The 26,881-nt window shown below is 27.2% G+C and overlaps 1 protein-coding gene across 2 annotated transcripts in view; it reads left to right on the forward strand.

Moving 5' to 3' along the window:
- Sbf (SET domain binding factor) overlaps positions 1-26,881 on the forward strand; it is a 139,992-nt gene that overhangs the window by 93,021 nt on the left and 20,090 nt on the right. For both annotated transcript variants that reach the window (XM_067273684.1, XM_067273685.1), the window contains exons 24-35: positions 1,384-1,559; positions 2,240-2,430; positions 2,554-2,761; positions 7,328-7,408; positions 8,493-8,605; positions 13,114-13,374; positions 14,472-14,641; positions 19,843-20,019; positions 21,542-21,646; positions 23,553-23,738; positions 24,607-24,927; positions 26,062-26,301. In XM_067273684.1, the coding sequence (XP_067129785.1) occupies positions 1,384-1,559; positions 2,240-2,430; positions 2,554-2,761; positions 7,328-7,408; positions 8,493-8,605; positions 13,114-13,374; positions 14,472-14,641; positions 19,843-20,019; positions 21,542-21,646; positions 23,553-23,738; positions 24,607-24,927; positions 26,062-26,301 (2,229 nt within the window). The remainder of the gene's footprint in view (positions 1-1,383; positions 1,560-2,239; positions 2,431-2,553; positions 2,762-7,327; positions 7,409-8,492; positions 8,606-13,113; positions 13,375-14,471; positions 14,642-19,842; positions 20,020-21,541; positions 21,647-23,552; positions 23,739-24,606; positions 24,928-26,061; positions 26,302-26,881) is intronic.

Here is a 26,881-nt window from a genome sequence, read left to right on the forward strand (position 1 = left end):
ATTATAAGAAAAACAGTGTATTCACTTACAGATTTGCCTTGAATAATGCAGAATTTAAGTTAATTGAGACTTGGATAATTGGGGTTCTACTGTAATGATAAAGTGAAGTGGAATAAATGTCAAATCATTTTTTTTTATATTTCAGAATATTCAAAATTTCAGAAACATTTCAAATATAATTTATTTATTTAAAAATCACTTACTTTTATCAGTTATTTTAGTTTATAGACACATTATTTGATTAATATTGACTTTTTTCAGAACAAAATTAAATATTGGAATTTAAACAAGGGATATATATATATATTAAAAATTGATTTGGTCAGAGAATTTAGCATAAATAGTGAGATTACAAGTTTTAGTTGCTTATAGTTATAAATGTGCATTTTTTTAATGAAGGTCATGTATGTTTTTTTGTATACATAATTTATAATTATAAACTGTAAATTATATTATAATTTATATCTTTCAATACTATTTATTAAAATGATTAATGAATTTGTTTTTTACTCTGAGTATGGTGGAACCTCGCTTAATGAGCATAATTTGTTCCAGAATCTTACTTGTAATGAGAAACACTCATTAAGTGAAACAGTTTTTCTCATAGAAATTAATGCAAATATGATAATGTGTTCCATGCTAAAAAAATACTCAAATATTTTATGTAGAACGTTTATTCAAAGAAAATTACACAATATACATTGTTAAGAAGCGTGAATCGTCTCCTAGCACAGAATTGAACCAACCTGGAATGTGAATTCGATTTGCAGAAAAAAAAATCGCAGATAATATGTCTGATGAAGACGTCAAACAATATGCCAAATTCTTGGGTTATGTAAAGGCTATAATTAAATATTAGAAATTAATTAATTTGATTAGAGGTAGGCAGTTATACTGCCATCTCGTATTAAATTTAATAATTATAAATAATTAATTTTTAATTTAGACATTTCTAAAATTTAATTTGGAATTGGTCATTAAGTTTAGTATGAGATGGCATGCTTATTATATAATGGGTTATAATTGTCTATGTTTATACATAATATGTGTGAACACAAGTTTGGAAAAATGTGTGATCATGAGCAACACTAAGATGCTAGCGGAACAAGTGCTAAACACAGACTGGTGGAGCATGCACACAATCCAGGATTTCCTCTCTCCTTGTCACTCATTATACAAAACATTGCTCGTTAAGCGAGTCAAATTTTTACAATTTGTTTTGCTTGTTATGCGAAGTGCTTGTTAAGCGAGTTTCCAAGGTCCCACTGTAGTGGTAATCTTATGTACAGTACATATATCAAATTATATTGATAATTTTTTTTATTATTTCTAAACATATTGACTGTTTTTATACTATTTAAAATATTTTTTTATCATATACAGTTAATAAAAGTAGCATTTGATGAAGAAGTAACATCTGAAAATATAGAAATGCTGCGAAAATTAATAAATAAAGTGAGATATCCAGCAACCATATTTCATGTTTTTGCATTTAGTGGTCAGTTGACTGTTCCTCAGACACCACTTCATAAGCAGAAAGAGAAAAATGCAACTTTAAAGTAAGTTATGATTTAAATGCTATTGCATTAAAAAGTGAATATATAAATAAAAATAACATAATTCAGGACAACAATTTAAATAACAATCTAATAAATTCAAGTACCATGCAGGAATTTTAATAAATAAAAATTACTTCTATTGTCATGTTGAAAACAGATTAAAAATAAATTTTTATTTTATGACAATTTTTAAAAATTTGACATAATAAAACATTGTTGCAACATTAAATAGGAAAACTTATGACTTAACTAAATTTTATTGTGTAGCTTTGATGCGTTTATTGTAACAGATTCTATAATTCAAATAAAAAAATTTATGAGAAATTTTATTATCACTTTACTCAAACTATTCATTGAACAGAAGTTTAAGTAAATGGACCATATTTCAAATTAAAAAAAAATTTTACTAAAACATTTACTGAAAAATTCTGATTGGTAAATTTCATGAATTTTTTTAAGTTTTTTAGGCAAGTTGTCACCCTGAGAATCACACATTTGCTATTAATTTGTATTAGTTAAACTTTAGTAATTTATTACTTAATTGCTGATGATATTGTTACTGTAAAACATTTAACATTTTAATTTATTAAATATTACCTACATTTATTTTAAAAATGACATTTGTATATTGTAGTTTATTCTTTTAAGACGTATGTTGATAACTTTTATTTTGTTTCAAGGTTTAAGAAAACATTACTCAAGACTGCCATGAAAGCAGGTTTTAAACCTAAACCATCTTCTCGAAAACAAAAATATATTATTCATGGACCTGGTGATGCAAAAACTTTGCCGAGTCCAAACAGGATGCCATCGTCTACTTTTGACAGTGAAAATGAAAGACCAATCTCTCTCTATGATGATGATTTATCTAGTATATATATTTTTAAATATAAAATTTTGTGTTATATATTTTTTTTATATATTGTGAAATATATAAAATTTGAAGATAACATTTATCTTTTAAACTAAATTGCTTAATAATAAAATTGTTTAGTTATAGATGAAAGTGATCTGAACACAATAACACCTCATGTATCAACTCCTCATATGGATTCCAAAACTTTAGAGAAACTATCAGAAAGAAGTTATTGTAAAGATTATCAGAGGTTGGGCTTAGGCTCTTTAAATAGTAATAATTCCAAAGGAAAAAGTGATGGCCTCCGTATTACCTCCATTAACAGTACTTACAGTATTTGTAGAAGGTAAAATAACATTTGAATATTTACTTTAAATATTTAAGTTAGAATAATAAAATGTACATAATTTGCTTTATGGCACATATAAAATAATATGATCTTATTTGAATAAAATTATAAGGAAAAAAACTAGATTTAATACTAGAATACTAAAGATTTACTTAATATATATTTATACTAGCAGATGAGCTCGGCATTGCTTGGGCAAATGATTTGGATGATTTGGTAAATATTGTACATTTGGAAATTAAGTTATTACTATGAACAATAATCTTCGACAACCATAGTAATTGTTTTATAACACAAACCCCTTATTGCTGAGAATCATTTTAATGCTTCAAATGAACGTTTCCAACCTGATTAATTTTATGGAACATTTACAATCATTCTATAATCAAATCAATATGCAGTATCAAATTCGAATTTAAAATGGTTTTAACATTTGGTTAAAAAATCGAAATACAGTAGAGCATCGGTTATCTGAAAGCCGGTCAACCGAAACATTGGTTAACCGAAAGCTTTCCAGTCATTCTGTGTCGCGCTGAATCGAACATTTTTGATACTAGATTAACTTCTAAAGTATAATTTTTTTTGTTTTTATATTTTTCAATATATTTATTTTGTTTGCACAAAATAAAGAAATAATTTTTAAAGATACAATAGCCTCAATTATTATTATAAAAATTTTCATTAGGCTTAAAATCGATGAAAATTTAACACGAAGCGACACACAGCAGAGAAAATTTTCAACATCGGATAGGTTAATATATTTTTTCGTACATAATCGGTTATCCGAACAACCCCAGTCCCCAATTGATTCGGATAAACGATGCTCTACTCAGAAATATTTATAACAATGTCTGAAATGTTATCAATTTAATACACCTAAGTACTTAATGAAGACTAAATGTAGTTAAAAACAAAAAATTGCATCTAAAATAGTACAGTAGAAGCTGTTCTTCAGGTTAAGCCTTAATGCTCTCCCCCACGGGAGAATTTCAAAAAATCCCTTCTTAGGGTACGTCATGAAAATGCACACTAACTGTTTACCAAATTTCATCACTTTCAGTTCAACGGTTTGCTCTGGGCAATGATGAATCAATCAGTCAGTCAGTCAGGACAAGTAATTTTATAATATAGATTAGGGTTTCTGAAACGGGATCCCGGGATCCCGGCTGTTTTTTTACCCCGGGAAATATCCCGGGAAATTTTTCTCATCCCGGGAAATCCCGCAATTTTTTTAAAAGTTCACTTTTTTCTTATTTTGTGTTAAGATTGAAGAAATTTTACAAATAGAAAGTATAATTAACTCATAAACTGTCAGAATGCCGGAATGCATTTATATTTATTAATTTAAGCCTGCTTATTAGTTTTTTTTGTTAATATGTCTCAAAAATAAATAATTGTTGAACTGCGGGCTTTGTAGTAATCCTCAATTGATACGTTCTGAAGTGATTCCAACAGAGGTTTTAAAAATTTGTATATATATATTATATTTACAGAAATTTTGCGAAAAACAATTCCTTACTACCACCTGCAGTGAATTATCTGGCAGAGTGAGAGCTCTGTATTCTCGCGATTATTATGAGCACAATTGCAATTGAATAAAATAACAATGTGGAACGTTTAACCTTTACCATAATACTACACATTCTATCTTTTTCTTTTTTTTTCTAATTTTTTTTTATTTGTGAATTTTCTACGTAATTCAAAAGTATTTTTAATACATATTTTACACATCATTATTAATACGATTTTGGAGGTTGTAGAACACTTAAATTACTTTAAAAAATGAAAAATAATGATATCATTCGATTTCAAGATATTTTTTATATTTTAAAAATAATTTATTATATCCCGGGATTTCCCGGGATCCCGGGAAACAGTTCACTTTTATCCGGAATCCCGGACAATCAGTCAGTCAGTCAGGAACAAGTAATTCTATATATATAGATAATATATATGTTACCGGCAAAACCTGATTTTACGCCAAACTAGTTTAGAATTAGTTTGGCGTAAGCGTGTTAGGCCAAACTAGTTTAGAATTATTATTCGAGTATATTAATAGTTAAAATAAAATTAAAAGACAATCAATTAGATGAACAATATTTATTCAAACATAGTCTACTTAATTATAATAAACGGGGTTAATGTTACCCTACGTATCGAAGGTGGCGGCTCGTCTCCGAGTCCAGTAATCAGAAGACAGGGAACAGTGGGGACGTGCGTTCTAACCTAACCTAACCTATTCTAATAAATTACCATAATTATTAGCAATCAAATTATTAGAATAGGTTAGGTTAAAACGTGCGTCTTCAGTGGCGGCTCGTCTCCAATTCCAGCAAATCAGAAGACAAGGAACAGTGGGGACGTGCGTTCTAACCTAACCTAACCTATTCTTCTCAATGTCAGATGTGGTAACTGTATATACGTAATGTGAATGTATGTCTCTTAAATCCGAATAAATAAATCCAGTAGACTTCCTCACAGCTATTGCTGTTGCTGTGAAGAAGTCTACTGGATTTATTTATTCAGATTAAAGAGACATACATTCACACTAACCTATTCTAATAAATTACCATAATTATTAAGTAGACTATGTTTGAATAAATATTGTTCATCTAATTGATTGCCTTTTAATTTTATTTGAACCATTAATATACTTGAATAATAAATCTAAACTAGTTTGGCCTGACACGCTTATGCCAAACTAGTTTAGGCTAGGCAAAACTAGTTTGGCGTAAAATCGGGTTTTGCCGGTAACATATATATCAGGTGGGCAAGCAAGAGTTCAGTGGGAGCCGAAATGTAGGTTTTGCAAAATGCATAGGAGCTGCAGTTCTGTACTGTCGTAGCAGATAGTATGGTAAGGCGTGTGATTTTATTATATAATATAAATATAATATAAAACAAATATTGAATTTTTTAAATAAACATATTTTCACAAAATTGTAAAAATAATAATAAAAATTAGAAATTAACACTTTCAGCAAGAGCTGCATGTAACTCAAAAAGAGCCGCATTTGCCCATATCTGATATATATGCTTTTACTTAATATATATTTTTAATATGTTAATATTTTTTTTAACAAAATATAAATTAACTATATTTTGAGACACCTTGAAATATTGATACTAGACACTGGACTTTTTCACATCCACTTTATTTTCTGATGTACTTTACAGTGCGTAAACCAATTGTTCCAAATGCCAATATGCATTTCAGGCTAGTGCCCCTCATCTGTTGACTAACAATATAAATAAATTTTGAAATTTATTAACATATAAGAATGAAATTTTGAGAAACATATACTAGATTTAGCAGGTAAATTGTGAGACTGAATCTATTACATACACTGAATTTTGTTCCTGAATGTATCTTTTTGTGTCTTTAACAGCTGAAAAATCGAATTGGTCCCTCTATAAGCTTATCATTGCTTTAGTCGCATGCAATCAGTTGTATTGTACTAAACTTTGTCATTATAGTGCTGGATCAGAGTAAACAGCAGTTAGTTTTTACAAATTTAATGATAATGCAATTGAAGTGTACAAATTTATTAAATGAATGATACTCTGTGTATTATATACTATGAGCTGATATACTTAGCAATGTTCAGGTTATTGTATGAAAATATTAAACAGGACATATGCTTTTGTTGTTTGGTGACACTAAATATTTGCTTTTGGCTTTATTTATGCTTTATCATGGTGTAAGCAAATTCTATCATTTTTCTTTTGATGCTCTCTTAATAAAATAAATTCATGCATATTAACAAGGAGGATGTCACTACATGGAAGTTGTGTAATACTTGGTACTAACATTTATTTGGTAGTTAAACACATACTATTTACCTACCTAAGAGGATATTTCTCTATGGTCAACATTTCTATTTTTTCATAAGAAAGTAATACATGGACTATATGACAAGTGAAGTGAAGGTGTAAAGCTGCTAATCAGCTTTATACCTTCACTCCACTTGTCAAATAGTCTATGTATTACTTTCTTATTACACAACTTCCATGTAGTGACGTACTCCTTGTAAGTTTAAATAATATGATATTGTTTCTTAGTTAAAATATTACATTGGCTTATACTTAAGATTTTTAGAAACTCTTCCAAATTTCAATATAAATATATAATTGTTCTTGTATAAATTGCATGAATTAAAAGTGATGTTCATGTAATTATAGATTAAATAATGACTGTAGTCAAAATCATTAATATATAAATACTAGTAGGCATGCATGGCATTGCCCAGGAAAAATAGTAAGGACAAACATCAAAATGAAAACCATATTAAAATTTTTGTTGTTTTAGCCTACCATTGTTTTATCACAGATTGTCAAGGGATGAAATTAGGAGGTGGAGTGGGTGTTCAGATTTTATGTAGAGCCTGTATTTTCTGCAGGGTCCTGTTGATAAACTAAGAACAATTTGGTGGATTGGTAAAAGAGTTTAGAAATGTATAGAAAATAGACATTCTATTTTATATATTAGATACATACTAATGATTGTTAAAGTATACATAATTGTATACAATTGTATATAATTATCATCATTATATATTTCAGTTATCCTGCATTACTTGTTGTTCCGCAATGTATATCGGATGATAATATAAGAAAATTTTCAAGGTGTTATGTTCACTATAGGTAATATTCTATTCTTGTTTTCTAACTTTTATTATTTAAACTCCCTATATAAATATAATAGATAAGGGTTTTTGGTTTTTCTTATTAGATAGAAATAATTGAATTTTTATCTCAGTTTGTATGTAATAGTAATGAAAATACAGTAGAGCATCGATTATTCGACCCCCGATTAACTGACTTATCGGTTAACCGACCGCATTCTAGTCGGTAAATTCAAATGTCTGCTAGTGATGTGGCGCTACAATATTTGGTTGTTTTGGCTACTTTAATATTATTTTTGTTAAATTTTTGCATGTTTTAGCTGGCAGCACTGGCTCGACCATGAAAAGGAGGCTAGTATTTAAACCAGGCCTAATACACTATACCAGCGGTTCCCAACCAGTGGTCCGCAGAGCTAAAATGGTCCGCGAAAGATTTAAAACTTTTATTATTTTAAATTATTATTCCCACATTGATACAAACTGAATTTAATTTTTACTAAAAATGTTATGTTTTCTATTATAATTGTACTGTTGAAGCATGTTACTCTTGAGTTTAACGATTACTTATGTTAAAAGTTTTGATTAAAGTTTATTTTTAGATTGACACAGCTCATTTTTCTTAAACCTTGTGGTCCCTGCTAACAACAATGAAATCAAAGTGGTCCGTGGTCAAAAAAAGGTTGGGAACCACTGCACTATACCAATAATGTATTTTTTCATACTTTTCGGTTATCCGACTTTTCAGTTATCCGACCAACCTCAGTCCCCAATTAAGTCAGATAATCGATGCTCTATTGTAAAATATTTTTTAATTTGATAAGTAGTTTAAATTTATTTCACATTTTGATATTATAAAAATATGTAAATGATTAAAATCAAATGTTAGTTATTATAGTATATGGTCATATTTAAAAATTGTTTATAGATGATTATATGAAATATAAATAATTTTTTAAATTAATGCGTTTTTGACAAATTTTTCATTTAGTTAAATATTTCTTAAATACACTGTGTAATAATACTAAACATTACTGAACTGTATGCTTTACATAAATAATACTGTTTTTCATTTAATACTTGATGTTTTTATGTAATTCTATTAGATTTCCTGTTGTTACATGGTGTCATCCAAGAACAAAAGCATTGTTATTACGTGCAAGTGGATTTCATGGTAAAAGTGTAATGGGTATGCTAAAAGGACATCAAACATCATCAAGTGAGTAAGCTTAATGTATTAGAAATTCACAAAAAGTTATTTCCAATAATAGTCAGAATGTTGAATCCATTATTATATTTCAAAAATGATTGATTTTAAATAAATTAGGGTTTATACAAAAACCGACTATTTAAAAAACTGGTTTTCAAATCTCAACTTTTCTATGAAACCAGTTTTAACCGGTTTTCGAATTTCTCCCCCCAAAATGGAAATAAGGAATGTTTACAACTTATTTTAAATTTTTTAAATTTATTTAATATTTATAAAATTTCAAAAATATAACAAAATAAAATCAACCAACGTCTACACAAAACAAAAAAGAAGAAAAGGAAATGCTAGATTATCACATTAAATTATAAAATTTACTCCATAGAAAACCATAAAGAAAAACGAATAACAATGCATGCCTACAAAATATTATTTTATTTCTTATTTTTCCTAAGAAAATATGATTTTAGAATGCAAAGAACGTCTATAGATCTATTGCTCAACTGTCTCCTTATTTTGCACACAAAATTCCCAGAAATAGAAAAAAACTCTCTCACTTGCTACTGAGCTGGGTTTAATCGTCTTTAAAGCATTAAATCAGTGGTTTCCAACTTTTTTGTACCTGCGCCCCCCTTAAAAAAAATTGTTGCGCCCCTTAATTTTTCTAACAATCTAATTTCATAAATACTCAACTGATATTATAATTTATTTAATGGGCTACAAAATAATATACAATATTATGTAAAAATATACATAAAAAAATAATTATTTATTATAAGAAATAATAATTTTAAATGTACTAAAAATAATGTACTATTATAACAGTTATGAAATTTACCTCAATATTAATTTAGAAGTTACCAAAGCGAAGTGTTTCATTCTATATATCAACGTGGTTATCGCAAGCACTACTAACGAACTAATTCTGTTCATAGACAACAGAAAAAAAAACAGATGCTTCTGTTTACTGAAGTTTGGCGCGAGTAAGCACGAGAATACCCGGGATGTTCCGAGTGCTTGTCTTTTGTTTCCTCGCCCCGCCGGCGCTCGGCTCCAAACGCGAAAGCGAGATGTTTTCGTTCCAGCAAGAGTATGGATGGATGTTTTAGCATTTGTACCCGAAAAATTTGCGGCGAGGATTGTGGATTACGTATACCTATTTTGCTGATTCATTTTTTTGACACCTATTCGACTTTTTTGGTTTGTATTCGAAAATGATATTTTGGAAACAGCTGCATGCCCCCCTTGCAACAGTCTCGTGGCCCCCTAGGGGGGTGCGCCCCACAGGTTGGAAACCACTGCATTAAATAATAAATCTAAATTTTTCGTTCTTCTGTTTGTACTCTCTAATACTAAAAACTTCTTTTTTAGCATCTTAGTGCTGGACAAAGTCACTTCAGGTTCTTGGAGATATTTATGTATTGATTTTTCCATAGCATTTTTTAAAGCTATGGCTTGATTTTCTTCTTAGCCACTTTTTCATCATCGCAGTCATCTTCTATAGAATAATTTGGATATAATCTTGATAATATTTGTCCATATAACTTAATGATATCAGATTTTGCAGCTAGTGGAAGAAATACACTATACGACTTTGTCCAAACGTTCTGTGGATTTTGTAAATAAGGAGAAGTGTTACTAATCCTGTTTGTCTTCTCTCTTGAATTTGTACCTTTACAGCATGTAACAACTTGAAACTAATTTCAGTTTTCAAATTTTTCAATTCACCTAACAGAAATTCAAATATGCCTTCACTTGTTAATAAACAGGACGACAAGATGCAAACATTGTTGTCCTAAAGCATCAGCTACTAAACGTATTGGTCTTTAAACTTCAAGGAACTCTACAATTTTACAATACTCTGCTTCATTCCATATATGAGAAACATCGATGTCACTCAAAGCTAAAACAACACATTTTTTTAAGTAGAAATCTTTCTATCATTTTTTCGTAGTTGAAAGATTTCTCCCTATTGTAGGGAGAATAGGATGCTTTTTAGGCATAGGGGAATTTTATTTAATGTTCACTTGTTATTTAAAATCAGTTTTTTATTTATTTTTTGCAGTTATAAATATGGTTTGAGTTCAATGTAAACAATACAAGTTCCAAAGACTGTTTCAACTTCTGATGTAATCATATACAAATAAACATTTATATAATGTTATTTGAAACAATAACAATGAAAAAGAAATATTGATATTACAATACAGTGTTGTGCAGCTTATATATATACTGTCCATTACAATAATGTTTAAAATCAAAGGTAAATATTACATAAAAGCACATGTATTAAGTTTAAGAAAAGTAATCAATATTTAAATAGAATAAACTTATTAAAATAGCAAAAAAACGTGTTACTTTATTTTGTTAGAAACAATATGTTATAGCTATTTAAAAATGGAATAAAATAAATTCCAAATATTTCTGTATTCATACTTTAGTCTAAATTTATAAATATAAATAATGAATCATCTTAAAAAGATATTTTCAAAAGAAAAGATCACCCCAAATATTAAATCAACTTTCACAAACTAGAGCTGTTTCAGTTTAATTTAATGTTTTTTCTATAATCATTTTGAATTAACATAAAATAATATATCCTAAGATATTTCTAAATATACTTCCTGCAGGATAAAGAACAAGACTGTGTTATTTGTATGTGTATCCTGTCACAAAATCAGCTAATTCATGCTGAAATATTTCTGTTTTTGTATAGCAGACTAACCTGGTAGAATTGATTATTCAAAGCTGTTACTTTTTATCTCAGTGTTTTCATTATTGTTTAATTTAATTTTAATGATTTTATGGTATTTTAATTGTATAATTCAGACACTCTTAACCAGACATTCTTGCTGCTTCTTCACAAAGAGCCAAAGACAACAAGCTAGTCAGTCTTGGGGTTTCTTCTTGTACGAATAGGGTCAGAATTGTTTTCCTAAAGTGTGGATATATGTTTAGGACAACTGACTTACTTTGTTTGACTTTTAATAGTCTTTCCTTTACAATTAGTTTTAGAATAACAATGAGAAGTATCTGCTGAAGGCAATAGTACATTTGCACTGTCAGTTGTCATTTTCCAAAACATGTCTCATTGCTCTTACTATATAGTTAACTGTTGTTGAATTGTATCAATATACCATGTATAATAATGAACAAAATAATGTTCATGATAAACAGTACATGTATAGTACCAAGCAATGATGTAATAAGTCACATCGTTCCTTTGTACTATATTTTACTGCAGACACACACCTTTTCTCGGTAGCTATACACTAGCTTTGTTCTTTATCCTGTGTACAATATAGTAATTTTGGAAAACTTAAACCATATTCTCATATAATCTAAAGCAGCGTTTCTCAAAGTGGGCAATAACGCCCCTTGTGGGTACTGGAGGCTTTCAGGGGGGCAGTAGAAGGCTCAAAGGAAATTAGGGGGCATTAAAAAAATCTAGAGGGGCAATGGCAGACAAATTCTGTCTATAAAAATCTGACTATAATATATATAAAATGCTGACAATCTATATATTTTTTAATTTTTATTGAAGATCACAACCTGAATATTTCTAACACGTTGACTTATATTATAGCATGAATGAACTTATTATAGTAACATTATTGCATAAATATGCTAAAAATGAAAGTTCAAGAATGGCTACCAAGAATTTTGGCTGCAGAAGCAAATCTCTCAACTGTACCCTGAGTTATAGTCAGTTGTTCAACGATTTCTGATAGCATTCCTATTGTCATATTTGTGTGAACGTGGATTTAGTGCTGTAGCAACGTTGCTAACTAAAAACAGAAATCGGCTGCAAGTTCAGTGAACTTGCGGCGGCGACTTACGGCTGATTTTAAGTGAATTCGACCCTCATATTAACAAACTGGTCGAAATACATCAGATTCATCCTTCACATTAGATAAGTTTTAAATTCAAAGCCTTCTTTTAATGTTAATAAAAATACTTCTAAATATGATTAAGTATGAGTTTTATTTCCTCTCATTGAAACATTCTTTGATCTCAGAAATAGGATATAGATCACACCCTATCTATCCTATCCATATAATAATGCATGTTTAAACATTATATTTGCAACTGTTTTTAAGATACGCAACAGATGGTAATGTAAAAAGGCAAGTTAAAAAATATGGGGGCACTAGGAATTTTTTTAATCTCAAAGTGGGTGGTGGTCGAAATAAGTTTGAGAACCAGTGATCTAAAGCATATTGTAACATTTTAATTGATTTAGGCTGCTATTGCTTTTAAAAATTTTTCATGATTATAAATTATAGGAAGAGAACTAAATTGAAGCAGTTCTGTTGTTTAGCTTATAATCAATATTTTGATGTGTCTTTCATACAATATCTTTAATTAAAATTTTACTTTTTATTGAATTAAATAGATCATAATGTAAAAACAAAACATATTTCTTTTCTTTTTACATTGTTAACAGCTGTGAAAAACAACAATTATTTTACTTAATTCTGAAATGAAATTTTATAATATTTAATCCTTTTATTCTGTAGGTGCCTCTAGTGAGACATCAGCACATATTGAACATGAAAAGTACATATCAGCGATTGTAAAAATAACACCTTTATCAACTCTAAGATCTGTTGTTGGCTCAGATGGAATACATGATTCCACTCTTAGCATCACATCATTAGTTCTTGGTAGTAGTGGTATGGATAATTTTCCTACGCTTACTCCAGAAGTTATACGCCGTTCAAATCCAATACAAAAGGCTGTAAACAGTTTACGTTCCTCAGGAGGAAAAGGTGGAAAACGTAAGCATAGGTTTATATCTAAAGTTTTCAAGCATAATTATTCTATTTAATTAAAGTCACATACTAAAATAATAATCATTTTCTTATTTAACAATTAATGACGATAATTTTTGGGGTATCTAAGTTTTAATGTAAACATTTTTTAAAAAACATTTAAATGCTTTAATGTATATTTAAATTGTTTACAATTGAGAATACTATATTGTTATTTATACTTCTATAATAGAACATTATAAGATCAAACAGCTTTAATTTATTATTAAAAATAAAAAATAAAATATTTTTAAAAAAATATTGAAAAGTTGTCTATGAACCATATAATGTCATAAATTTTGAACTCAGATTAAATTCTAGAAATGATTTCATAAATTTCATTATTCAAAGATTATAGAAATATGAATTATTATATATTTATTTTAAACTGTAATTGATATATTTAATGTAATGTAATGACTAATGTAATTGAAGACTTTTAAGATAAACACGACAGTTGATGGAAGTTTTTCTTCAGATTTAAGAGAGTTAAGAATTACTAAAAAACATATAGTTATGCCCATTAATCAAATCATAATAAATACATAGCTATAATAGTACAAGCACTAACAATATTTTTAATGCTGTCATAACTATAGACATTAATATGTTATCATTAGTAATATTGCAATTTTAAATGATCAAAAATATAACATTTGTACTATGGCTAATCAATGATAAATATATAATGAATAACTATTATCATTGTTTTAAATGTAATGAAAAAGTTTGGCAACGTTTGAATAGATAGATATTGCAGTTTATATAAAAATATTAGGTAGCTATGTTATTAAACATGTTGTTTAACATATATAATATTTAATATTATATATGTTATTAAACATATGTATGCTTAATAACATAGCTACATATGTTTGTTGTAAAAATATTTCTACATAAATATTAATCAGTTTATTGAATTAAAATTATTTGATATAATTAAAGCAAATTTCCATTAAAACTAAATATTAATTATTTTGCCAAATATTTAATTAGTTTTAATTTTGTAAATTAGTTGTAACGAAATGATTATAATTTTGCTAATATGATCATTTTGATGATAGAATTAAGGTGGGGTAGTCTAAAAGAAAGAAGACAAGGATCTACAACTAGTCTGGGCTCAGAATTTGCCTTACGTAATACCTCAAGATTCTCAGATACAGACGGTATTGAAGCTGCTCACACTTTACATAGAGTGGCACTTTATATTTTTGGTGAAAAAGGACAAATTAAAGTAAGCATTATATTTTGTTAATGTCTTTGTTGTTATCATTTTAAATATGTTGATATTAAATATCTTGTAATATTTTGTTAAATTCCATAGAAATCCAGCAAAGCATCTTGTAATGATTTGTTTACAGGATGTTTTTTGCTGGATTATTAGTTTTCATGCTTTTTGTTTACTATAATTTTATTCAGTTTTTAGTTTTATATTTTTTTCATAGAATTTTAAAAATTTTTAATGTTTATTATAATCTAGCAATTAAATTTTTTAGTGAATTTATTTAAAATAATAATATTGAACAATACAATACTTTATAATAAAAATAAAATTCCAAATAAACAAAAACATAAACAGCAAGGTAATACTGTTGATTTTGTCTGAAAGTCATATTTCATATTGCTTGATATTTTTAATATTTTAATTAGTGTTCTTGCTGATAGAAATGTTCTAATTTTTGGAAAATAAGATTTAATTTATTAGTGATCACATAATATCAGGAATTCAGAAATTCGTTTTCATAATTATGAAATAATTTAAAAACAGAAATTTTAAATTCAGTGATTTCTAAATGGTTTTTCAATGTTCCAAGCTATTTATTTTTAGTAAAATTACTTTCAAAAACTTAATTTCATCATTCAGAGTTTAAATTTAGATTTGAAAGTATAAACTGGTATCTGATTGATGGCTTGAAGGTAATTTCATTAATGTTTTTAAGTTTATACTCTTGATTATACTCTATTTCATTTGTACATATTGAATATATTGTACTGGCTTGAATATTAGTTGATGTTTCTTTTCAGTTTTAAGGAAGCAAAAATTGCTTTTGATCTATATTGAATTCTTGATGTATGTTCAAGTGCTATTAAAGTTTTCTTTGATTTCAATAACATGCCATATAAAGTTAAACTGACACTAAAGTTGTGTATGTTATTGTATAGAAATGCTAAATGCCAGCCAAGTTGTGACCTATCATACTACATCCCACAAACTATGCACAAGATTTAAGAATTTGGCACAGTTGTAAATAACCAATTAGTTGATTGTTTTTATTGTATTCAATAAAATCAGTCAGTTTTGGTAACCTCTAAAGAACTTTTATTTTGCTAAGTTTTTTTAAAAACTTAATGAAACATTAAATACCTTCCATCACTGAGAAATGTTTATTTAATAAAACACTAACGTTTTCAGCCTCATGGAATAGACCATTTTCAGGTGTAATCGAGTTTGAATGTGTTTTAAAATTGAAATGATGGAACGTTCGAACATTATATCAATACATTCAAATTTAAAACAAAAATAATAGACAAATTAACAAATAAATAACAAAATAAAATGTACTAAATACACTGAAGCAATAACTATTGATATATAAATAATATAATAAATAAAATAAATACATAAAAATGCATCAAAATATAAGTGCAGGTATGGACTAAGAATTTTTATATTTTAATTTTTCTTTTATGTAGAATTTCCATGCGAAAGCTAATCCATCCGCATCCCTGGCTAGTGGCACATTAATACAACCATCCTTTAATTTACTTTTATACATTTCAATTTTTTTCTTTGTGCAAAGCTAATGATGGGGAAGGTGTTTAATGTTTTGATTATGTTTTTAAAAACATTGAGTTTGATATATAGTTAAATTTTTTTATTTTACTCATAAGACTCTCTTCTAATTGAGAATCATCAAAAGTTGAGGAAGCTGCTGAAAATTTATCAGTTGTAAAGTGTAAATTTCTAATATAATTATAAATTTATATATTCAGTATAATTAAACTATGTTTTACACTTCATAAAAAATGTTTTGCATAGTTATAAAAAAAAGACATAAGACAAGCAAATGTGAAACAAAGTTTTGGTTTTGTTTTTGATAGTCTTAAAACTGCAAATACACTTCCAGAATGCACATGAAATCTGCAAGGAAGACTACTACGCCTGGCATGATGTATATGTCAAGCAGCCTGGTGCACATTGTCTCTATTTCACTCTACAACTTTTATTAATTTCATTTTTATTGTTAGTGACAAGAAAGAAGTGATAAGTTACAATTTATCACTTACAATATAGATGTTTGATGCATATATTTCTTTCTATAAAACAAACTCTTTGAGTACAATTTTCTGATCTAGGTATGATTTAAATGTAATTTGTAAAAATTACTAAGAAAGCAATCAAAAATTCATTTATGCTGATTGATTCCCAGACATTTCTAAAAAAATTAAAAAAGAAACTTTCACTAAAATAATTTTGAAAATAAAGAAATTAATTAAATGTGACTAATTTTCATAATTCCCAAATATAAAAGTAATAAAAATTCTACATATTCATGGTAATTTATTTTCAACAATATTCATATCCATTTCCACTTAGTAAAAAAGTAATAAAATTTTCACATATTCTTATAAAAATTAGAATAGAAGCAGAATTATGAAAAATTATTAGTGAAAATACAATTATAAAGGGTTTTAAGAAATGATGTGTTACCAACAACTTGGACAGGACAGAGAATGATGTGCTGTTCAAGGAGGCTGAAGATCATGATGACAATGATACAGAAACAGGAATGATAATGAAAGTTCCAGTGAAGTATTGTTTCAATGACTTTCCAAATTTTTTTAATACAAATTGCTAATATTTTGTTTGCGAATAAAATTAATAATAGAAGGTTACTTTTATTCAGGTGTAAAGTACTATTTTTAGTATCTTAGGAAACCGACACTAACTGTGGCCAGTAAAACTTCCATTAACCTAAAGGGTACTTTACGCGGATTCGAGATTAGTTTGCCAGGCCTGGGCTTTTACGCATGCACCGAAAATATTAGTAAGAATAACGACAAATATCAAGTCAAAGCAAAAGTTTCAAATATATTTAATTAATAAATAGAATTTACTATGTACAATTGTCTATAATCCAAAACAAAATTTATTAACGAAAATCAACAAGTCAACCCGACAATAAAACTCAGCTACTTAGCTTAACTTAAGATTAATTCCCCTTTGAAAATTCGACAAATCAAATACTTAAGAACTACGAACAAAATCTCTTACGAACTAAACGTCTATCTGTCACCTCACTATACTAGGAACCTATTTCCTCAATCCTTTCGTTATCATCAAATCGAATTCCTCTTTAACACCTTGGATCGCCTAATTCTCAATCTGGATTTCGACCAGGAATCACCTCGCTCTGGAAATCACCTTGCTTTGGAAATCACCTCGTCCTTCTTCGGTTGGCATGCTGGTTTTATGCTGTGAGGTGACGTCACAATTCAGCTGGGTTACTCCCCTTATTTACATACTTAGTTTTCTAACATTAAGTTTCTTTCTGGCAGCTTTAATTTTCCGACAAAATCTTATAAACTGTTTACAAAGTATTTAGCACAATGTTCTGGGATGTTATGATGGTTTAGTAAGTATTTCTTTGCTAGTGAGTGTGGGGATTCCCCCTCCATTTTTTTTCTGTGGACTGTTTATTTCTGCTGGGCAGCGCAAGTGCGCGAGATTTTTTCCTACGGCGCTCGTTCCTTCGTGAGTTGGTTTATCTTCTTTTTTCATTACTAATAAGAGAGTGGTGGGGAACCTTTGTCCTAAATAAACATAAGCCCCAAACAAAATATAATAAAACGAAAAATAATAATAAAATAAAAATAACGCTCGGACTTAGTTCCTTACACCGATCCTACTGTTTTTCAAAAAAGTAAGGATTCCAAAATTGGGAGTCTACTTAAATTCTGGCCAATATTGTATATTAAATATACTTACCATACATAAAATATTTTTTTTATTCTTTCCAGATTGATTCTCTAAAATAGTTTACTTTATTCTTTATTCTTTCAAATACAGGTAGCCCTCAGTTTACGCCGATTCACAATAACGCCGCTCTGCAATTTGCCATTTTGTGGTGTAATTCCCTGATTTTCCCTATGCTAGACTGATTTTCGTTTCAGTGTTGATGTATTTACTGAGTTGTGACATTGTACATTTGTTAAAACAAAGATTTTTATTGAATATATGTATTTTTTCTGTTTAATATTATTGGGTATGTATACATTTGCATTAAATTAATATTAAAATGCTAAATGTTTAGGTACTCATGAGTCAAGTTATTAAACTTAATAATCCAATAAATGGCATCCGAATCTAGGGCGCCAATGAATGCAAATAGTTTGTATCCTGTATCAGTTCGTTCAGAAAAACACCTTACGATGCAGTAGCACTTCTGGCGATCACAAACTATCGTTAGTGAGACGAAATCTACTTCTCGTTGGTCAGACGATTCCTTCTTATTAGCCAGACGATATCTACTTCTTGTCAGTCAGACGATATCTAACTTTCCTTAGCGAGACGAAACCAACTTCAATTTTCTCGCTCAAACTGACCTTATATATGCGCTACGGCAGCTGGAAATCGACCAATCAGCATCTCCGCTTGTCTGTAGCTCTATATCAGTTAGCATATCCTTTCAACTATGGAAAATTTGACGGATGAACTTTGTGGGTTAGACGATGATTGGGAGAGAAGTGCAAATGTAAAAAGGAGCATCATTGCATTCATTCGACCATATTCCAAAATTCTTAATGAAAGAAAACAAAAATCTAAAAAATTAAAGATGGATACTTGTACTTTTTTCCAAAAAATGTAAGAGATCCGAAACTTTGAAATATCATTTGTTTTTCTTAAGATTTTTTAATAAAAGCATTTCACTTTATTTTATCATAAAATACATTTTAAAAATTAAATTTATAATTATGTATTTTGTATTATATTGTATTAATAAACAAAATTATTTGCTTATTTTTCACTTATGTGGAACCTAACCGTATACCTCACTATAAATATGGGTTCATTTTACACCATTTCAATTTGTGCTGGCTTTTGTAGAAACAGAACTGCGGCGTAAACCGAGGGCTACCTGTACAGGAAAAGTGTTTATGGCATGAAGTAGTCTTCTTCATTGATGACAAAAATACCAAACCCAAATAAAGCTACAAAACAAATAAAAACATCAATTAAACAAAACATTTTAAATTGTTATAAATATATAATACATAGTTGAAAATAACAGTCTGAATAAATAATACAAAATAAATAAAGATATAGTTTCAAGAAGAAGAATTTTTTTTTTACTTTGCTTTATGATATTATATGACTGAATATACATTTTTTATGATATTTAAAAAGTAATTTATTAAATAATTAAATTCTAGGGAATTAAAGGTGACTCATTTCCTAACTGTGATTTTATTACTGTTGATTTCTACGAAGTTCGCCAAGTAAAAACAAGTTTTAAGAAATTAATGAGAGCATGTGCTCCTAGCAGTCCTGTTACTGAACCAGACCAAAGTTTCTTTCATGCTGTTGAAAGTTCTGAATGGCTAAATCAAGTAAGAGCTTAAATCAGATATACTAATGATATATACTAAAATGTTATTTTTTTTTGATAAATTTTGATAATTAAACTAAATTTTCTTTAAATATTGTCCTAAATTTTACATATTTTAAAACATTATATATTTTATTTTTAATTTATTCAGTATCATATCTACGTTTATAATAATCTGAATATAAGTTATTTAAATTCTTTGTGTTAAATAAATAGATTATATTTTCCTTTAATTAAATATTAGACATTTTTAGTATTAAAATTTTGATTATTTTGTTTAGTTCAATTGACTTGTTTTCAAATTATTTGAGAACTCTTAAGTTTTGTAGTTTCAAGTTCTAGTTTACTTGAGTTTAGAATGAGATATTTCATTGAAACAAAGAGGACTTTATATATATTATATATCAGGGGTGGGCAAGGAAGAGGTCAGTGGGAGCTAGAATGTAAGTTTTGCAAAATGCATGGGAGCCGCAGTTCTGTACTGTCGTGGCGGATAGTATGGTAAGGCTGGGAAGGATAGCACTTTCAGCAAGAGCCGCATGTAACTCAAAAAGAGCTGCATTTGCCCATGCCTGTTATATATATTTCCCCAATAATAAATGATTAAGTTTTCTTTCTTACATTTCCCATCTTCAACTAAGGATTTTGATGTGAAACAGAAAAATGTCTGTTTTATGAACATTTAAACATTATCAAAGAAAAAGAAACTGAATTTAATATGTTTTGTACATTTAATATATTTATTAATTGATTGATTAATTAATATGTTACATAGTACATTAACTTTTATATGGTGAGCTATTACTAGTTGACCAGGCCTACAATAGAATCACAGAAAAGGGATGGAGGATAATGTAACCTGTATTATTCATGATGAATTATGATGGCTTATATCAGGTTAAAACTTAGTTCTTCTATGGCAAATAATAAAATAATACAATCCAAAATTCATTTATGAGAATCATGGTAATAAACTGCAAGAAAACATTTAAAGTTACGTGATTTTTTTCATTGTAAGCAGTGGAGAGCATTTCTTTTCTATAACATTATTTTCATATTAATAAGGGTTATATAATAAATTTTATTTTATTAATTACATACGTATATTTTTTTCTTTATTTAAGATATAGTGACTATTATTTAAAATTTAATGACAGCTTTTGATCTGCTTACAAAATACGATTTTCCAAAAATTTCAGTTTCCTTGTTATTCAGAATCTTTTCTTGAATTTCAAAATTGTTCAAATTTGTAATTTTATATGTAATTTATTATAAATTTACTGATTACAATAATAAATATTTGAAGTTATTTTATGGAAAATAAATGGTTTAGGTTTAAATTATTATATATTTTGATTTAAAATATATATAATTAAAATAAATGCATAAAATATATTTTATAAAATCTAGGAAATATGCTTTCTGGCAATTTAATAAAAGATTTAGTAAACAATTAAAATTTAATATTCTGTAAGATTTTTAACAGTGTTATATATAAATAATAATTTTTTCAAATTATTTAGCTTCAGTGTATTTTGCAACTGTCTGGAGCCATTGTCGATTTAGTTGATGTACAAGGTTCATCTGTAATGGTTTGTCTTGAAGATGGATGGGATGTTACTACTCAGGTAAGAACATTTTACTTTAGTTAATAGATATTGTAAAATCAATTAATGACAATGACAATTTATAAATTAATTTTTTAAAAGTAATTTAAAACTTTACATTTAATTTGAATTTAAATATTACAATAAATAAATATTGATTATATATGTATCATTTATCAACATGAAGTTACTAGAAAGGAATGTGGTAACAACAAGTAGAAGAAATATGTTTTTAAAAATAGAGGGTATTCAATACTTAAATAAAAAAGCAGTCTGATTTATTAATATTTTATTCATTTTAAAACTGATTTGAAGCTGTTGATAATAACATAGTAATATATTTGAGAAATCTAAAAGACACGTAAGTAACACAAGTGAAATCTGAAAGAAAAGTTTATAGTGAAAGTATAACATCATATAAGAATAATTTTTAAAATTATAAGAAAATTTTATTACCAATTGATTTATTGTGTAATATATACTTTTAATAAAATTATGAAGTTTATATTACTGTATAAAAATTTTAGAACTTTCTGTTCAGAAATAAATTTTTTCCTTACACATTACCCTGTGAATTTGAAATTCTGCACCTTTATGTGAATTGACACAATATGGTCAATTCACATAAAGGTAAGAAATTTCGAATTTACAGAAACTTGTAAATGTGGAGACAGTACTTAAAACTAATAAATAAACAACGTTTAATATCAAAAGGAAACAAATGATAATTGATCTGTCCACCTGTTTTGCTTTTTTAGATCTTGATGAATTTATTGTTTCACCTTCAGTGGTAGTTTCAAGGACAATGGCAGAAATAAAATACCATATTTCATTGCAAATAGAAATTTAATGGCAATTGTAATTTAAAATCTATTGACTCAGTGCTTTTTAAAATTTGGAGGACCAAAAAAGTGTGATATATCCAAATCCACAACATGAGTGGCTATTGTATTACAGTATATACAGAAATTTTAAAAATTATTTAACCATAATAGAATAAAAAGAAAAAAAAAGCTTTTATTGCTATTTTGCTGAGCTTTCCTGTTGCACTCACTTTCTACTCACGTTTTCTGTATTTCAACTCCCTTTTATCACTTTTTCAGAGGAGAAATGGCACTCTGAGACCCAACCCCTAAAAGATAGATGAAACATACCCATATCTTTTCACTGTCTAAAATTTAATGCATTTAACTATATATTTACAGAGCAGTGCAATTATGTGGAAGAAAAAGATGAATGATCAAAATACCTGGATGTCTGTTGTATTTTATTTTATTTAAATGCAATATTAAATTGTATCTTATGAAAAGCCAATGTAAAGGAAAATATTATTTATTAATTAAATTTTTGAAATTTAATAACAGTTCATTCATTAAATGGTTACATAGTCTTATTTATTATTATTAGTTTAACATTTATTAATACAAAAGAATGCTTTCAAATATCATTACATTTTTTAATATTCTCTAATACATTTTCATATATATGGAATGTTATGAAACAACAAAATAATCATAATATGTATATATCTGAATAATTTTTTATACAGAAATGTGGTTAATTAATCAGATTTATCAATGAGAATTATCACAAAAAAACATTAAAAGTTTATTTCTCATGTTCACTGGTTTATTTACAATAGATAAATAAAGGAAATTTCTTTTGAAATTGAAAACTATTTTTACTTCACATTTGTAAACAAAATTCATTTAAAATAGAAAATTTCATATTGTAATTAATCTGTGAGAGCAAAATTACATTTGTTATATATTTAAGAATGATATTTATAAAAATATGATTTATATAATAGCTTTTTTCTACAAAATTTTTTACTATTAATTAACTTTGTATTAAAAATTCATATATAAATACAATAAACATATGTACAAAATATTGATATATAATGTTATATACTTTTTGTTTTCAGATTGTTTCAATTGCTCAAATTTGTTTAGATCCATATTACCGAACATTTGATGGTTTCCGTGTACTTATTGAAAAGGAATGGTTAGCTTTTGGACATCGATTTACTCACCGTGGTAATCACACAGCTGCCACTTCAGCAAGTGGTTTCACTCCTCTATTTTTACAGTTTTTAGATGTGATACATCAAGTAAGTTTATTATAAATATTTAAAATTAACTGATATTCCATTTAATAATTGTAAACAAAGTTTATCAAAAATAAAATATATGTTTTTGAATTTAACATAAGTGTATGGTGCTATTAAATAAATATTTTCAACATATAAAGTACTATATCAAAATTTAAGTGAAATCATATTTTACATATAATGATTAGAAAATGAATCTCTATTTGATTTATTATTAAAAATTTAAATATTTGGAATTTTATACTATTTAATAAAATTGTGTTTGACACATTATAAATATAAAGGATGCCTTGAAGATGAATTGTTAACTTAGTTCAAAAAATTAGCAAAAATATTTTGTGGATTTAAGTTGTGTTATATTCAAAATATTGGAATCTATATTATAAACTTATTGGCTGCAATTTTCAAATTGCAGACCTATAAATTACTGCCTATGTCAAATCGAATACCCCTAAGTTGGAATAATTATGGAAAAATTGCCAGATCATATACTCCATCATATCCACTTCTATTTATATTGTATAACTAAACAATTAGCCAGTTAAAGAGAAACAATTGCAATATAATAAATTATGTTATCTTAAAATTTATTGCAAACAGTTGTAAAATTTTAGATATTTCATATATAATTTTAATCATATTCTAAATTCATATTATCCTATGTTCAAAGTTATTTTCTTGAATTGTAAATGCCATAAGAATATAATTTTATACATGTGATATTTTCAAATTCTTTAGTAAATATCAAACATGAATTTTAAAAGCTTTAATTGTTTACTATCAAAATCAAAACTATAATATGTAGTGAAGTAGATATTTTATATATTTAAAGTAATTATATTTATTGATATATACATTTTATTTTCAGATTCATCTGCAGTTTCCACTCTCATTTGAATTCAACCAATATTATTTAAAATTTTTGGCCTATCATTATGTGTCTTGTCGATTTAGAACGTTTCTTTTAGATACTGAATGTGAAAGGTCAGAAATGAGATGGTTGGAGGAAAGAAGTTCTCGTCATAGAGGATTGGATGGAGGATCTGATGATGAAAGTGGATTTACTTTAAAATCTAATTCTCTATCTTCTGGGCCATTAGGAACTTCATTTTGGGATTATGTTGAAAAATTATGGACTAAGTCTCCTGTTTTTTATAATTTTTGGTATTCTCCCAATCAAGATGAAGGTGTAAGTTTTAATTATGTTTTCTGTTATAGTTAGATTTTTTACAGCTAAATTAAATATTACCAACAATAATAATTATTATTTGTTTATATATGTTTTGATTACTAAAATGTATAGTTATGCATTGCAGAAAGTTTATATAAAAACATGTACTGCACATAGTTAAAATAAACCAAACTTTTGGCATAGGTTTTTATTACACAACATGCACAAATTTTTTCATTATGTTACTTTCAAAGTAAGCTCTTTCCACATTTACAAACTTCTGTCAGCATCCATACCATTTGTTAAAAGAAGTTCTGTTTTTGACTTTTTACACTGGCCTGACAAATGACTTTTATCACTACAATTTCTTCTCTGCTACTTATTGGAATCTGCATTTCTTGAACTTTTCTTTCAATTAAAAAAAATGGCTTTCAGTGCTTCTTTAACAAATAGTATGGATGCTAACAGAAAGTATGTAGCTGAATTAATCAATGCACCTTTTACAGTAGGTGAAATTTAAATCATGCTAAAGTTTTTGATCCAGTTACAGACCATCTTCAAGCTTGCATTAATTGAAAATGGAATATGATTCTACTTTCCACACCTGAACATGACAAACATGGTACTTGTTAGTAAGTACATGATAAACAATAGTGCTGAACTGACAAGTATATATTTGTGAATTCTATTTATGTTTTGGGAGTTCTGTAGCTATGGTCTTAACAGAATTTTAAAGCATGCTTCATCCATGTATTACTGATTTTAAGATATGCTAATAAAATTATAATTAAGATGACACTTTTGCACAAATATTATCAACTTCAAGTGCACAACCCAGACTGTGAAACACTGTTAACTCTTTCATGATATTCTGCTTCATCTTTACATACAGAATACCTGCATATGCTTACTAGTTATATTATGTCATATTTTTATATTACTGAAAAATTGATTGCAATATTATATAATTTCAAATTTATGTCTTAGAAAAAAGAATTTAGATAATTTTAAGAAGTAATAAAACTAGTTAGCTAATTAAAATTATAGAATAATATAGAATTTTAAAATTTAATACAAAAAAAATAAACATATTGTGAAATAAAGTTTAAAATTTTATTTATTATATGCTCTAGAATTAATAAATCAATTTAGTTTCAGGTTTTACGACCATATTCAAACATATCCAATTTAAAAATATGGAGTTATTATATAGAAGAAAATTTAGCACACGGTCCTTTGTATGATGTTGAAATAATAGCAATGGAAAAACAGAAGGAAGAGGAAGCTGAAGCCGCAGATGGAAATATTAACCAAAGTTCTCGGCGTGTTCTACACAAATGTTATGACAACATTCAGAGTGTTGAAACTGATGTATTCAGCCAGTTACTAGAAGTATGAATAATTAATTAATAATTCTTTTAACATATCTAATAAAGGATAAATATTTATAATATTTTATAATTAAATTTAATCAAATATTAAATTAAATGAACACTAATATTTTTAATTTATTTTAATGTCAAAAACATTAGAAAATTCATGTAAGCTAATTTTTAATTGAGGTGAGTTTTAAGATAAGGGAGGTAAATTTATGCCCATCTAGATATTACCTATTGAATTTTATAAAAATAAACTACAGTGCTAAATAGTTGCAAAATGATTGGAAAAAAATGGAAAATTTTTTTAAAAACCTGCTAAAAGCAAAAATATTTTTTATAAACTAGAGCATTTGATTGATAGCAAAAATGAAAGTCTACATAACATGTTCTAAACTAACAGCTATTTTAATGGATTGTATATTCAAAACAAATCCAAACACCTAAAGACTTTTATGCCCTTAAAAATAAATAAATAAATCATAGAGTACACTAAATTTTGTAACAATAAAAAATTGAATTTTCTGAAATTATACTTTGAAAAGTCCATATTCTGTTACTATGCAAACAACAAAAATAGACTTTACATATAAGCA

Source organism: Centruroides vittatus, unplaced genomic scaffold (assembly GCF_030686945.1).
Source record: "Centruroides vittatus isolate TY-2023 unplaced genomic scaffold, ASM3068694v2 contig_484, whole genome shotgun sequence".
NCBI lineage: Eukaryota > Metazoa > Arthropoda > Arachnida > Scorpiones > Buthidae > Centruroides > Centruroides vittatus.